The sequence below is a fragment of the Propithecus coquereli genome, unplaced genomic scaffold (assembly GCF_000956105.1).
Source record: "Propithecus coquereli isolate 6110/MARCELLA unplaced genomic scaffold, Pcoq_1.0 Scaffold37, whole genome shotgun sequence".
Classification (NCBI taxonomy): Eukaryota; Metazoa; Chordata; class Mammalia; order Primates; family Indriidae; genus Propithecus; species Propithecus coquereli.
The window spans coordinates 10241294-10256678 of record NW_012149396.1 but is presented as its reverse complement, the minus strand read 5'-3'; the positions used below and the strand labels follow the sequence as shown (position 1 = coordinate 10256678).

Here is a 15385-nt window from a genome sequence, read left to right as displayed (position 1 = left end):
TACTCAAATGAACTCTAGGAGAGCAGAGATTTTGTTTGTTTTATGCACTGCTCTGTGTCCCATACCCTAGAATGGTGCCTGGAACAAAGATTTTTTAATGAATGAATAGCTTCCCCCTTCTGGAATGTTTTCCTTTCTGCTTGCCTAAATCCTTTATATTCCTAAGTCCTCATCCTTCTGTGAGCCTTCATTCTCTTGGTTTGTTGTAAAAGCATCATTTTGTGCTACCCAAGTGGCACACCAGTGCTGCTTATTGGTTACCTTTTCCTGTGTATAGAATGTGTTCTCAACAAGTGGATTTTAAGCTTTACAGGGACAGGGACTGGGTTTCAAGCATCTTATGCCCCTCATGTTCAGAGCCGCACAAAGCAAGGGTTTCATGCCTCTTGTGAACTGATTGGTTAAGATGGTCAGCTGGGTGGGTGTGCTGTCGACAGCTTTGGCTTGGTTTCAGTGCACGGGTTCTCAACAGGGCAATGTCATCCCCTGGGAGGGGGGCAAAAATAAATCAGTTGAGGGGGAACATGAAAAATATCTTAGCTATTACAATAGTTTGTGGCCCACCAAAGTTCAACTCTACCCAGCAAATCTTATTCCTTAGTATTTAATTTCACGTGGGATGGGTGGGTGTGGCAATCAGGGAAAAAAATCTAAAAGGTCTTCATAGGGAGGAGATGATGAAAAGAAGTTTGAGAAATACCCAAACATTAGTACTGTGGGAAGCTGGGACCCAGAAGGGAAATGGCTGTGTGAGAACTGCATGATGAATGTAGGAAAGGACTCCATGGGTAATCGAATTTAACAAGGACACTCAGACTGGCCTCTCTCCAGCACCCCTGTGGCAGGTGTGCCTCTCTGCCCTGAGCCCTGCTTGGCTTGGTTAGGTACTCACTCTGGGGAAAGCGGGGCGGGTTATCGTTGACATCCGAGAGGGTGATGTTGACTGTTGTGGTCCCGGCTAATCCTCCAAGCTGCCCTCCCATGTCCTTGGCTTGGATAATCACTTCGTAGTATTCTTTGGCTTCTCTGTCCATGTTCATGAGCGCCGTCCTAATTACACCTGCAGGATAGAAATGACTTTGCTTTTAAAAACAAAACCACAGATCTAATTTTTAAAAGATCGGTTTCTGTGTTTCTCCCCTGTGCACTGTTAATGTCTAGAGTTGAGATGCAAGTCACCATGTTTTACTAAACTTGAGGTAAAAATCCGAGCTTCAGAAAAGTGCTGTGCGGAAACCAAAGATTTGCTGGTTTCCTGTGGCGACATTCCTAAAAGCAGACAGGAGGTGGCAGCAACGGTTCTCCTACAGACCTGGGCAGCCGCATCCAAGGCGAGTTCAGACTGCTCTGTTTCACCAAAGAAAACTGGGGCTTTGGGTCCAGAAAACAAAACCTCGTATGTCTACAAATCTGTGAATCTAGATAATTCCCCTTCAGCTCTTCAGCCCCTAGAGCCCTTGCAGTGTGAATGACTCTTTTTTAGGTAACTCACTCCTTTTCTGCTTTGTCTGCCCTCCCCACTGCCCGTGAGCAGGGTTGGAATTCTGATTAGATTTTCCTTTTGTTATGTATTCATTCTGTTTTGTCGTGTTCTCCTGTTTACCTCTGTGCTTTACTGAATTCCGTGCGCTAGGACATAAAAGATGCTCTGCGAGTTGTTTATTTTTACCATGCATAAGAAATGAACTTCCCCAGACAGTGAGTAGCAGCATCGCAGTGTGACGATACGGTTTCACTTAAGAAGAGGGGTCTAAACCACAATCCATTGAAATGTGTTGTGCTCCTGCCAAGGATGTGCAGTAATGTTTTATCTCCCTTTTAACCCTTCAACTTAGAAAAGTTGACTTCTATGCACTCCAGGCAAAGATTAAAGGCTCACTTACTGCTGGTTTACAACGTGATGCTTGGCTAAACAGACCTTTTGCATGGAAAGGGAAGGGACTAGGGACAACAGTCTGTCCACAGTTTACTCTCATAATGTATATGTTGCATTATAGTAGAAACGTTCTAAAGTGAAATATGCAGCATTTTCCTTCTTCACATGCCCCCGTGGGCACAGCAATAACTATCTTTTCATGTATTTTTGACCTTAACACTACAGATGCCCCCTGGGAACTGTCAAAATCATGTAAGATTCTTCTTAGGATGTAAAGGACACATTGCCCTCTTCCTGCCTGTATTTTTCTTCCCTTTGGGCACCCCTTCATTGTCCCTGTCCCCACTGGTAGAACTGTTGAAGTTACTGTTTTTATAGAAGTCCCTAACTGCAATCTTTTTTTCTTTCCTCCTACTAATTTACACTCTCTCACTTACTACTTTTATGATACAATTCTGAATGTCTCGTTCCCCTTAGGACTTCTGGGGAAAAGAATTCTATCAGGTTGCTAATAATAGAAATGTGTTTTTTCTCTTTACAATCAAGAGGTGACTTTGAGTGTTCACCATTAACTTTACTCTGAGGCTGTGTGTTTCTTTATTCAAGTTCCTCGTCAATTACCCTTAGGTCCTCTGTTTTCTCTTATATAAAATGGGAGTAATAATACTTCCTATATATTTGCTAGTTCACAAGATTATTAGGAGGCTAAAATACGGTAATGTTTCTGAAAGGATGTAACAAAGGAGAAAGCCTGGCGCAAGTGCAAGATAACGAGGATATAATAATTATTCTGCTATACTCAAGCAGTATTAAAGGGAATCATCAGAGATTAAAATATAAATTCTGTAGTCAAAGTTCTTGGGTAAAATGGAAACAAAAAAAAACAAAAACAAAACAAAACCCCCAAACTTCTCTTAGTTAGTCCTTTTCTGCCACGTTGCTCCTTGCGCATTCACTTCTCCCTGCTGTCTTCCCTGTTGGAGCTTCCCAGTCTATTTGGGGGCCACATCCCATGTGCTGATTCTCCCCTCATCAAGGCCTGTTCGTCCCAGTAACTGTTCGTTCTGGCCCTGTTCTCGCTTCGTGCAGAGAGGTTCAGTGGAAAGAACAGCTGACCACACGTCAAGGGACCCGTATCCACTAGATGAACCTTGTTAGCCCCCGGTTTCCTGACTTCCTTGTCTGTTAAGCGAATGGTGATGGACTGGATGATTCTCCTAAGGCTCCTTCTAGTTTCACAATCAATGATTCTGTTCTCCAGGGAGCCTCGGTGAATGTGTCAGCCATCTCAGGTCATCTTGGGGTTATAAAAGACCTTAGTCCCTGGGAATAAATATAACCACAGGATTTTTGGAAGGATTTTTGTGTGCAGGCAGGCGCTTGGCCACTGCAGTCAGACACCACATGCTGTCTGGGCATAGTTCTGCTCTTACCCACCAGGGTGGTGCTAGTTCGCTCTCTTAATCCTAAAGCTCATAATAATCTTCTCCGGTTAATACACTCCCTGGAGAGTCCTTGAAAAGGAGAGTTGGGCCTGTCATAGCAGCAGCTATAAATTATTAGGGAATAAAGCAAACACCCCTGACTCGACCCTTGCGTCAGGTACCTGTTTTGGAGTCCACAGAAAAGTACGGCTGGCCCTGGAGAATGCTGTACACAACCCGAGCGCTGTTGCCGTAGGTTGGGTCGTCAGCATCTGTGGCTGTCACCTGGATAACAGAGGTACCTGGGGAAGAGAAGTGGCGGAAACCTGTTCAGGTCCAGTGGCTAAAGTCTGTATGCAATCCTGAATGGTCAATCTCAGAGCATTTGCAAATGTTATGTTTGCTTACTGGGAGAGTCCCCTTTCTAGGACAAGCTTCCGTAACTCCCATCTTGTACCTATTTAGTGGGGTCAAGCATTATTTGAGTTTTAAATTCTTTATAATAAGTAAGGACAACACAGCCTTTGGGCTCTTCATTGCTCTTTTAGTAATATTAAAATACTTCTCTTTTACGAATCAAGTATTCTATCTATATACTTTTCTATCTAATCTTTTGTTTTTAAAGAATCAGAGCTGAAAATAGTAATAGTCTTATTATTATTTATTATGGCCAATTCCAATGTCTAAGTAGCTTCCTGTCGTTTTGGTTCAGTTTTATAATTTGTGAGCTGTTCCTCACATACTCTCCTTTCTCCTTCTCTGCATGTGTGTGTGTGTGTGTGTGTGTGTGTGTATGTGTGTATGAGTCTTCTGTAGAACAACTGCTGTCTGTGAAAATCAGTGAATCGCCACCTTACCCACTGGTGACATTTCTGGCACGGTGGCAACATAAGGTCCGTCCAGGAACTTGGGCTCATTGTCATTGATGTCTTGGATTTTGATGATGAATTCTGACTCTGGCTCCATCGGCCTGCCTGTTCTCCTATCCAGGGCTTGAGCCCTTAAAGTATACTGTGCTCTTTCCTCTCGATCGAGCCTCTGAATGGCGTGGATGTCTCCAGTGGTGTCGTCGATGGTAAATACGATTCCTGCGCCTTCTCCTGAGAGGATGTATTTGATGGATCCATCTCCCCTGTCCATATCTGAATGAAGCTGGGGAGGAAAAAGCACCAGATTCTCATTATGGATACAAACAGGTGTTGGAAATAAATTGATTTTCAGTTTGGTACAAACTTATGACCTTCCTTCACGTAGGAAGATTTTTTTTCCCCACTCAAATGTTTAAGAAGCCTGTCTACAAAGAACTACTATGCACTGAACATGATTGTATCAAGGAACAAATATAGGTTGATGAATAAGTAAAGTTTTTCCACATCACATTCAGTATCCTCTACTCACTATTATATTTTACGATTTCTCTCCCTGAGAAGTATAGAAAACAGGAACTCTGGAAAGTATAGTTCCCCAAAGTGAGAATAGGAGCAAGTCTAATAAGAAGGAACACTGTCTTTCCATTTAAGAAAAAAATAAAATGGCAAGCCTAAATATCTTTAAAAATTGCTATAAATTAATTTTTGGGGTATCAAAAATTTTTATGATTCAACTTGGCTGAGAAGCTGATGAAGTGATTCATGACTAGGTTAAGGCCACTGTAGTGGGAATACTAGTGACCTTCACGGACCCTTGTAGCTCTCCAATTCTGTGATCCCAGTTCTGTAGTTTCATTCGGCATGACTATACTTCCTTATGTTTTAGATGTCAAATGGAATTTAACTGCTGGTTGTTATTCTTTCTATCAATGTGTCTCTCCTCTTGGTGGGACCAGTTCTGGGTTCATAATTGAGTCACTTAAATCTATATGTGAATGGTTGAGTTAGGGACATGCTTTTATCTGCCCATCCAACTATATTCCTTCCCAGATTGATTAATAACTCTCAAAAGGAGTCCAGGAGTACTGTTTTTTACCTCAGGCCTAGATATTTCTGTATCTATAATATCTAATTGTAGATAATGTGTATGGGTGGCAAGGGCCCTGAAGTTTTCTGCTATCCTATGGGTAATTGTTTCTTTGTCTCTCTTTAAAGGGGGCAACAAAAAATTACTTAAATGTAGTCAGTCACCACTAAATCTGTTGTTGCTTGGGTTGTTAGCACTTTGTATAGTTCAGCGATGAAGTTCATGAGATTAGTTTATAAAACAGATGACCAGTTTTTGGTTTAAGGTGGGGAAGCAAATACATTTGGCCCGAACACTGTCTATACCAGTTATGAATTGAGGGTCCTTGCTAAATTACTTTATTTTTATAACTGTTAATTTCCTCATATTATAAATGTGGAGAAGAACACTAATAATTACTGGGAAGGGTTGTTGGGATCATTAGAGATTAATGTATGTACAGCACGTACTTTCCCATAATAGCAACGCTATAAATGGGACCAATTATGACGATGACATACGTGCATAGAGAAAAGGGTATAACACACCCAGCTCTTCTCTGCTCCCTTCAACCCTCCTGGAGTGCAGCAGAGAAGACAAAACAACTTGTTGGCTGTTTTGTTATGCAAAGTCCAATGGTGAAAGCTGCAGAAGGCTGCCTGAAGCAAGGCTGGGACAGTGTGACTCTGAGGATTAAATGGCAGGGACACCAACGAGACTCCTGAAAATGTATTCATAACATCCTCAGACAGGGATGGGTTTGGAGGTTGTGTCTGGCTTTGAGCTGATCTCAAATTGACTCACGGCCAAATCACGCAGGCAACGGTTTTGCTGCCTGGAGAAACTCAGTTGTGTCTTATCTAGAGAAGGGAAATAAGAGAATAAAATTGACTTAAGAAATAGCTGTGGATTTTATTTTCTACTTAAAGTATTCTATTTAGAATATGAAATTCTCACATTTCCTCATTCTGTATACAGTACTATCATTCTTTCTTCCTTTTTTTTGTACAATCCAAATCTTCTACTTACGCAGTTAAAAAAAAGTGGAGGTGTCCAGCTATTATTGTACGGAATAGAAAGCCATTTTATTTGGAGCTGGGTACAAAGAAATGGAAATCTATTCCATTTGGAACTGTGTTCTGAGGCAGAGGAATGAAATTGGGAGGAGAAGGACAAGGATCTCAGGATGTGTTTTAAATTAAAATTACGTATATAAAAAACTATGTGTGCCTGTGTGTTTACATACATATAATATATACATATGTATCATAATTTTGAGGCATGCGGCATAGGACTTAGAATGAAATAGGCTAATTTAGGGCATGGCAGATTATTTTGGGGGGGGGGAATAGAAGCTGACATGAAGGACATACTCAGTACTATTTTGAGGATCTATTTGTGATCTAAAAAATTTTGTCCTGTGAACCTTAAAAAACTAAGCACACTTGTGATCATCGTAGGCCAAGTGCACATGCTCGTGGGGAGTGCTTACTAAATAGCAGAGGCCACACTCTGCTGCTGAAGGGGTGACCGTGGTTCCTGAGGTTCCTGGCTGGTGTCACACGGAGTCTGGCCTGAAGCTCGGATCTGTTTTCTTTGCTTTCATCCGTGTTGGGAAGAAGAATTTGAGGAACTCGCTGGCCTGTGAGTTCCTTGAGGCAGGGGCCATGTGATTGTCATCTTGGTGGAGGTCCTGACACGTAGTACGTGCTCAGTGGAATTTTACCGGGAGAAGGGTATGGGGTGGGGCTAAAGCTGTTTGTGGAACGGTGCTATGTTCATTTTAGAAGGGCTAGCAAGCACCTTTCAGGTAGCTTCTGAGTGCTTGTTTGTGCATGTGCGGCGGGGGAGAGGGGAGAAGGAGGAAGAGACAGCCACAGGGAAACAGGATGCTATTAGCTATGAAGGGGCCAGGATCTGCCTACACAGAACCGATTTCTGAAGAATATAATTGTATCAGTTTGAGTTCTAGTTGGAACAAAACCTACATGTTATTTCAACAGACTTTAATATGGAGGACTGAAAGGTATAAAGGAAATACTCAGCTATCAGAGAGATAACAACTCCAGGGAAAAACAGCCAATGCCCCTTTGGCTGGGGCAACAGAGGGAAGAGGTCTGGGCTCTTGGCATGTGAATGTTTGGAGGGGGCGCCCCTCGAGGCTGGGCCTGTGGCCTCCGAGGAGGGAGTGCTGCCCCTGCGGCTGGGGCCTCGGGAGCTTTGAAGAGGTGCCCTGTCCCCTGTCCTGAGACCTGGGACTCAGGCCTCTGAGAAGGGGATGCTGCCCGTGATGCTGGTATTTCTGAGGGGGCATGATGAGGCTGGGAGGTTAAAGGAGCAAGTCCTTTCTCCCTCCTCCTGCCTCCTGGTCTACTTCTGGTACATTCTACGGGCAGAACCTAACGGGGAGTAGAGCCAGTTGGAAAAGGAGAAATAGTGGTTTGGAGAGTCCCAGCCTCAGCACCGCAGAGCAGGGTATGGAAAGGTGAGTAAAGAGCTGGGAGACACTAGCTTAATAACCCACGCAGCAGTGCACATTTAATATTCTGCTTTACCAGCCATAGAATACACATTTGGCTTCGAAAATTGCAAAGAAGAGACATTAACAGCTTTTCTCCAAGTCACTCAGCAAATTGGCAGTGTAATAAAAATGTGCTTTATATTTATCCATATTTAATTCAACTAACACTGACTGAGCACCAGCTATTCGGAGGAAGGTAAGGAGCTTCTGAGTGGAGTTGGCAGCACATGGTTATGTATAACACATCTTGTGAAAACATTTTTTCCCCAAAAAAATCTCTTAGATCGAATAAGACAGGTGAATATCTCACTTATCCTAATAATTCTTTAGTTTTTTTTTTTTTTTTTGAGACAGAGTCTCACTGTGTTGCCTGGGCTAGAGTGCCGTGGCGTCTTCCTAGCTCACAGCAACCTCAAACTCCTGGGCTCAAGCGATCCTCCTGCCTCAGCCTCCCGAGTAGCTGGGACTACAGGCATGCGCCACCATGCCCGGCTAATTTTTTTCTATATATTTTTAGTTGTCCGATTAATTTCTTTCTATTTTTAGTAGAGGCGGGGTCTTGCTCTTGCTCAGGCTGGTTTCGAACTCCTGAGCTCAAATAATCCTCCCGCCTCGGCCTCCCAGAGTGCTAGGATTACAGGCGTGAGCCACCGTGCCCGGCCTCTTTAGTCTTTAATATCTTCAGCCAAGGGAGTAGCGAATGATGGGAAGTGCATGCGGAATCTGAAAACTCTTAGTTGACTTAGGATTTTGAAAACAAGGGCGATTTTCCCTCCTTTTGTCATCTTTCAGAGTGCCTTAAATAGTTCCAGGAATGCCGTAAGTGCTTACAATTTGCAGTTAGACAGCTTCCGTGTAGTTGTTAACCTCGGCATGACTTGGACCTGCAGATTCGTGCACAAGCACAAGCTCTCTGCACCCCCTCTTTGCATATGTCAATATAATCTAGCTTTAACACAACACTGCCTTGTCCCTGGAAAGCCCAGTGTGGATTTTATAAGGCCATACCAATTACAGCTGATAATTGTTGCCATACTCCTTTCTGAAATAAGCAAATACTCTGGCAGGCTCTCTAAACAGACATCTTCCAGAGCTCAAGGTGACAAGCGGGATGCCCCTGGGGTAAAGAGAATGAAAGGTAGATGAATTCTCTTTCAAAAGACAGTACAGGGGGAAAGTGCCGGGTAAGTGAATATGTAACTGTCTTCTTCATGTGGAGGTAACAAATCAATGCAGGGTAAAATCCTTCCCTGGATGCTGGTGTGCTGATTGGATCAAATGACTGTCGAGATGCACGGGTGTCCTGTATCCTGGGTTGGGGTGATTAGGAAAGGGTGTACACTAATTGTCAGTACTAGAGGATGCTACACAGCGAAGTATTCCCCAACGTCAGAGATAAAGGGATTGGGACACAGTCAGGCTCAGGTGGATTCCTGATCCCACTTTGACACCACCGACTCTTCTGTATGTCCTTGGGGTTAAGTCTAGAGCCACATGCGGGTTAATATAAAGGAAAGCCTATGGCTTCTGTGTAAGAGTGATGGATATTTCTTCCTGGGATTTACCTGCTAGCCATGGTCTAACTTTGGGCAATGCACATACCCCTTTGAGCCTGGTTCCCTGGGTTAATTATATACTTACCTCATAGTATTATCATAATGATTACATTATAATACTTAACGTGAATGTGACTGACACATGGTACATGGTAGTCCAATAAAAACCTTGTCTTTCTGCACTTATGTGTGGCCAGTTCTGTGCTAGCTACTCAGTGTCACGGGGATGTAAATGAGGTTGGGGAGGGGAGTCTCCATTTCTACCCTTGGGAGGAGGGAGGAGAGCCCTCAATTGTACATGCACACAAAGCAATTACTGAGTACAAACATATTCTTTGCTTAAACTTATTTTGGCAGTAGCCGTGTATCATGCGTCTATTTGGGAGAAACGTTTTACAAATATGGAGAAGCTAGAAGTCTTTGGAATTCTGAGCAGATGGAGGATGTGTAGAAGTGGCTTTTACCTGGAACCCAGAGGAATTTGAATGTGGTGTAAGAGAGGAGGTGACCGCATGTCCTGGCAGGGCAGCGGTGTGGGCACACATCTGGGCTAGGGATAAATGTGGTACGGGCGTTGGAGCCAGTAAGCAGATTCAGCTTGATTGGGATGAGGACCTGAGTTGAAAAATTGTGAGACAAGGTTTTGAGGGAAGAGGAAGTCCTTGAAGTACATGGTGGGAGCTCTGATGAGCATTCGAGAGCTCCAGTGCTTTCTTAATCAGAGGCAAGGGTGCTTCAAGGAGAGAAATGTCCTGAGCCCTGGAGGAGGGATGGGAAGACCTCTCCACAGGGAGACAGGCAGCTCGGGCTTAGTTAATCTAATCATGGAGAACAGAGGAGCGGGTAATGACGGAGCCTGGAGAGGAAGACGTGAGTGTGAGAGGAAACTGGCATGGAAATATTGGACAGACATGGTGACTGATTGTACATGAAGGATAAAGGAGACAATGAAAGGAGAAGTCAAAGAAAATTCACAGGTTTTGAGGCCAAGGGATTTGCAGCTGCATTAGGTATGCATTACTGAGCTGCTGAATTCTCACAGTGAACTCCTTGTACTACTAGTACTATTACTACCATTAGCAGTACTGTTACTACTATTGCTACTGTTACTACTATTTACTACTACGGGATAGTGATGATTAAAGTCTTAATCTGGACCAGGTACTGTGCAAAGTGCTTTACATGTGTTAGTTTATTTAATCCTTGCTAGACCATGAGGTATTCATTTATTTACTCATTCATTAAATATTGTCTTGAGCACCTTCTATGAGTGGTGCTGTGTTAGGCCTTGGGGATGAAATGGGAGCAAGATTCTTGCTCACATTGAGCTTCTAGTCTAGTCAGGGGCTTCAGACAATAAACATGTAAATGAAAAAATAAATACGGCAGGTTGTGGTTAGAGCTGTGAAAAAATAATGGTGGTGAGAATCCAAGAGAGGGGCCTGCCTTAGAGAATAGCCAAGGAAGGCTTAGATTCAGAATGAGCCCTGAAGGGTAAAGAGGTGACCATGAAGGAAGCCAGGGGAAGCATATTTCATTATGGGGGGACATGGAGGTGACGTTTGGCAAGTTTTAGGAACTGCCTGAAGACCATGTCCCTGGAACATGAGAGCGAGGGAGAGAATAGCACGGGATGTGTTTGGCACCAGGAGGCAGGGATGGCCTTGTAAGCTGCGGGGTGACATTTGGAGGGTTCAACACAGAGGGAAGACGTTGAGGAGACTTACATAGGGGAGTGACCTGATCTGATCTAATTTTTGAAAAGATCATGGTGGAGAATAGATTGGAAGGAAGTGGGGGGGGAAGGAGGGAACTGGCTGGGAGGCTACATATTTGCCCAGTTGAGAGATAATAGAGATAAGGGAAATGAAGGGGTTGGGGTTTATTTTGGCTTAGGACTAACAGAATTTGCAGACGGAGAGAAGGAGGCAGGGAAAAAGAAGGGTGACGCCCAGGGTCTCTGCTTCTGGGAATTTTGAGTGATGGCAATGCTAAGCTAGGGAAGACCAGGGCAGACCAGGTTCAGGAGGAAAAACAAGAGTTCCTTGTGAAACACGCTACATTTGAAAAGCCTAAGAGTCAAAAACGTGACGACGTCACGTATGCAGTAGGATTTATAAGTCTAGAAGTTTGGATGAGTGGTCTAAGCCAGAGATGGAGGTTTTGCATTTCTTGGCATAGAGATGGTATTTAAAACCACAGGGGTGGTGAGTCTACCCAGGGAACGGGTGTGGGTGGAGAAGGGGCCAGGGTGAGGCTGGTAAGCTCCCAAAACCTGGGGTGAGGTGGAGGGAGAAGATGGGCAAATGAGGCTGGGAAAAAAGAAGGAACAGCAGGGATTGTGATGGTTGCGATGCCAAGAGAGCAGAGCGAGTCAAGAGGAGGAACAGGGCAGGGCTGTGACTGGGAGGTGTCATACACCGAGGCCATTGGGTCGGATGGTAGGGAGGCCCTGAGGAGTGGTGAAAAACGCAGCTTCAGTGCAGCGGTGGGCACACAGGCAGATGACTGGGTCAAGGAGTGGGTGTTAGAAGAGCTTGTGTAGGCAGCTCTTGAGAAGTAGCAGTTCTCTCATTGCCCCCATTCAACATTTGCGGAAGCACAGCCCGTTGGGGCTTGGCGACCTGTCCAAAGTCACTCTGGAACTAACTGGCCGGCCTGGGCTTTGAACCCACGTGTGTCTGAAAGTAGAACCCATGCCCTCAGCCTCTGCACTACACAAGTGTTTAAGTTATCATTTGAATGAATTATTTATTTTCTAATTAGTTCCGTGTCTCCCATTTTCTCTTACTTGGTTGCTTTCACAAAATGGTCTCTGATTAACATCCAAATAAAGTAAACACAGGAGAAAGCCAGGATTAAAAATGAAACGATGATAGATTAAATCAAGGGAACTCGAGTATAAAGTTTATAAATATATTCATTGATTGTCTCCAACTACCCTAAAGCACATGCTAGGATCTTCTGAAATGAAAAATGTTTGATCCTTTTTTTTTTTTTCATTAAATTTGGGCCTCAGGCAATACCTGTGGAAATGCTTTGGAAAAAAAAAAAAAATAAAAAGCAAAAAAAAGTCTGTACTCCCCCCTCTGCATTTCCCAGTTTCTCTCTTCCCCATCCCGTCACTCCTGGGTGGCTGCTGCTCTTTTGGGACTCTTTTGGCTCTTGCAGGGTCAGAGGCTTTTCCTCTAAATCCTAATTTCAGGTTTTCCCCCCTCAGAGACATAGAGAAGGAGAGAAATCTTTTCTTTCTGACTGATATCTGACAAAGCAAAAGTTATATTTTAGCTACGTGTCAAGTAACCTGCCACTAGTTCACATTTTTCTCAGGCCTCAGACACAGGCTAGGTGAGCACTCATATTCAATCCGTATGCACATCCAACTTCAACGTCTGATGACCCGACACCAAGTAGGTCCCCTCCTTGGCATCTCTTACCTTGCCGACGTACAAAGGGTCGGTGCCAGTGTACTCTTCCAGAACGAAAAACTGGTTCCAAACCCAGCTCCTCTTGGTCCGCTGATGTGACCGTGGCTTGTCTGACAGGAGGGCTTCGAATTCACCTGGTGGTGTTGGGGTGCTCGAGAGAACGGAGGTCGTCAGGTCCATCAGGCCCCAGAAGTACAAGGACATGCCAAGTCCAAGCCAGCTCTTTGCATTGCTCATTCTACCAGAAGTCCACATGGGATTGCCAGGTTTTCAGAAAGTTTAGGATGATAAGCTACTGAAACTTGAGTATTTTCCAAATAAAAAAAAAAAAACAACAAAAAACCCCACAGTTTGTTGGACACTTATGCTTCCCCAATGAGATCCTGGTTCAAGTCAATCTGCTTGAAGTTGACTTCCTGTCAAGTTAAGGAAAACACAGTGTGATGATGTCAAATTCTTCCCTGCAGGCTGGTTGCAAGTTTTCAAGAAATGTCAGTAAATATTCAGTTTTCTACTCAATGAATTAAAGAATTTGTCATAACAGGTTATTGCTTTAGAGATGTTTGAGTAATAAATAATGTTTTGATAAAAAGAAGACAACGTATCTTGCTCTAATCAATCCCAAACCTTTGGATATGGATTCAGTGGGAATAAAATTGGTGAATAAATTTCTTCTCAATGGTAACTTAGCTGGAGGGTTATGCTGTATTATTGATTGGCTTGAATTAATAGTGTGCTCTCTGAAATATTTATGATCAGACAGCCTCCTAAACTCTTAAAAACAGCATTCATTTCCAAAATTTACAGCTAATAACTAATATTTCCATTAGCCCAACTGCTTTTCTTAGCTCATTAAAAAAAGTAGCAAAATCAAACATTTTTTTTTTTTGTCATCCACAAATATCTTGTGCCTACTCTTGTTATTGATAATGCTAGAAACCTTGGACTTCATTTATAAGCAGCCATGGATCACTTCTGATTTTAATCATCCTCTGAGCTGATGGTGGAATTCAAGTTTCACACTCTACTGCTTTGGCTCTGAAGTGCTGATAGGGGCTGCTAATGTGACCTTTCTAGGGTGTGAATGGTCAGTTAATCATTATAGCCTTCACAACAGACTTTAAAGTGCTATTAGTCACATGACACTGTGAGCAAGCCAAGGGAGTCTAGCCAACACATTTCCTTTCTTGACCTGAAAGAGTCATTTAGGCAAAGGGATATTAACTTCTACCCTGGGATACATTTTCATCAGTCAAATTCCTTTTGTTGCTATGAAGTCAGATTTAGCTGGTGACCTCACACATTGGCTGTGACCTCATAAACCTTTTCTTCCCTTACATGGCTTGGTTTAATGAGATGGCATAGCACTCAAGTCACTCTGTCAAAACAACCAAATTGTCTTCTGTGGGCTTAGTATTATATTTTCACTGTTAATTTGAAGAACTACTGTCATCTTCTCAGAACAAATGTGTGTATTTGGAGAGTGCAAATCTGTGCAACTAAATAATGCTTCATTTATACAGGTGGTTTAAAGTCAACGCATTGATGCTAACTCAGTGACCACCTTCCACCAGTCAGTATCAGAACTGGTTTGGGCTTCCTCTCAAATCCTGGCTATTGAAATGTGTGAAAGAATTTTTAAAAAATCTTATAATCATTTCATACAATATGTTAGTTCATTTCTGTATAGGAAATCACTTCAATGAGATCTTATAAAAAGGAAAAACCTTAGGGAGACTATAGAACTTTTTAGAATGGGAGGCTGTGCTGCTTACAAGCTCCGGCTCTAAAGGCAGATTGATTGTTAAGAAGCAGCAGGCCAGGTGAACCTCACTAAGGGTGATGTGTTTGCTAATAAAGAACAATGGTGCTGCTGAAAGGTGAGTTACCAAATATTAGCTGTTCCCTCTTTCTTTGGACCGGTGGACAGAAACCCTGCTCATGTTTCTCCGATCCTTGTGTAAGGGGGGATGTTCTGGAAGAAGGAATCTTAACCCAGGAGATGAGTTGATGAAAAAGATTGATGGGAAATAGCGGTGCTGTTTTAGGACCTAGAAAGTGGACTAAAGGGCAGTGCCCAATAAAGCTACTGCCAGAGTACTATGATCGGTAAACCACAAAGGGAATATTCCATATATTGTAAGATCCAAACGTATCTATCATTTCTCAAAGAGCATTAGACTAAGAGACAGTTTGGTTCCTGGTTCCATCTTCATTACCTCTGACTTGTTCTATGAACTTTAGTTTCCTCATCTGTTAAGCAGGGACAGTAATTCTCCCTCATTGGACTATGATGAGAATCTGATGGGATAATGCAGATAAAAGCGCTCCGTAAATGACTAAATTACCAACTGATATTCGAACAGTCACATAAATTACCTGCATCCTGTGTAAAAATGATGGAGCTGAGGCTGGAACATATATTTATTTCATGGGCACCTTTGCGACCAAATTCTGAAAGGGCTTTTAATGTGTATTATTTCTCAGATCTCACATTTGCGATAAGTACTGTTTGGTAGCCGATTCTGGCTTAGCCTACTTCTCTAATAATCAAACACTGTTTTTCCATTGAAGGAAATTTAATGAAGGATAGCTATTAGATAACAGTAGAGAAAATTCTTTCGTGAATTGCACTTATCAAAGAT

General features: G+C 43.0%; 1 protein-coding gene across 1 annotated transcript in view; it reads right to left on the bottom strand.

Moving 5' to 3' along the window:
* The window catches only part of CDH20 (cadherin 20, type 2), a 226850-nt gene that overhangs the window by 61131 nt on the left and 150334 nt on the right, over positions 1-15385 (bottom strand). Inside the window, exons 2-5 of the mRNA XM_012651737.1 lie at positions 12750-13156; positions 4158-4452; positions 3483-3602; positions 893-1060 (exon numbers count right to left, since the gene is read on the bottom strand). Of these exons, the coding sequence (XP_012507191.1) occupies positions 893-1060; positions 3483-3602; positions 4158-4452; positions 12750-12995 (829 nt within the window). The 5' untranslated portion in view covers positions 12996-13156. The remainder of the gene's footprint in view (positions 1-892; positions 1061-3482; positions 3603-4157; positions 4453-12749; positions 13157-15385) is intronic.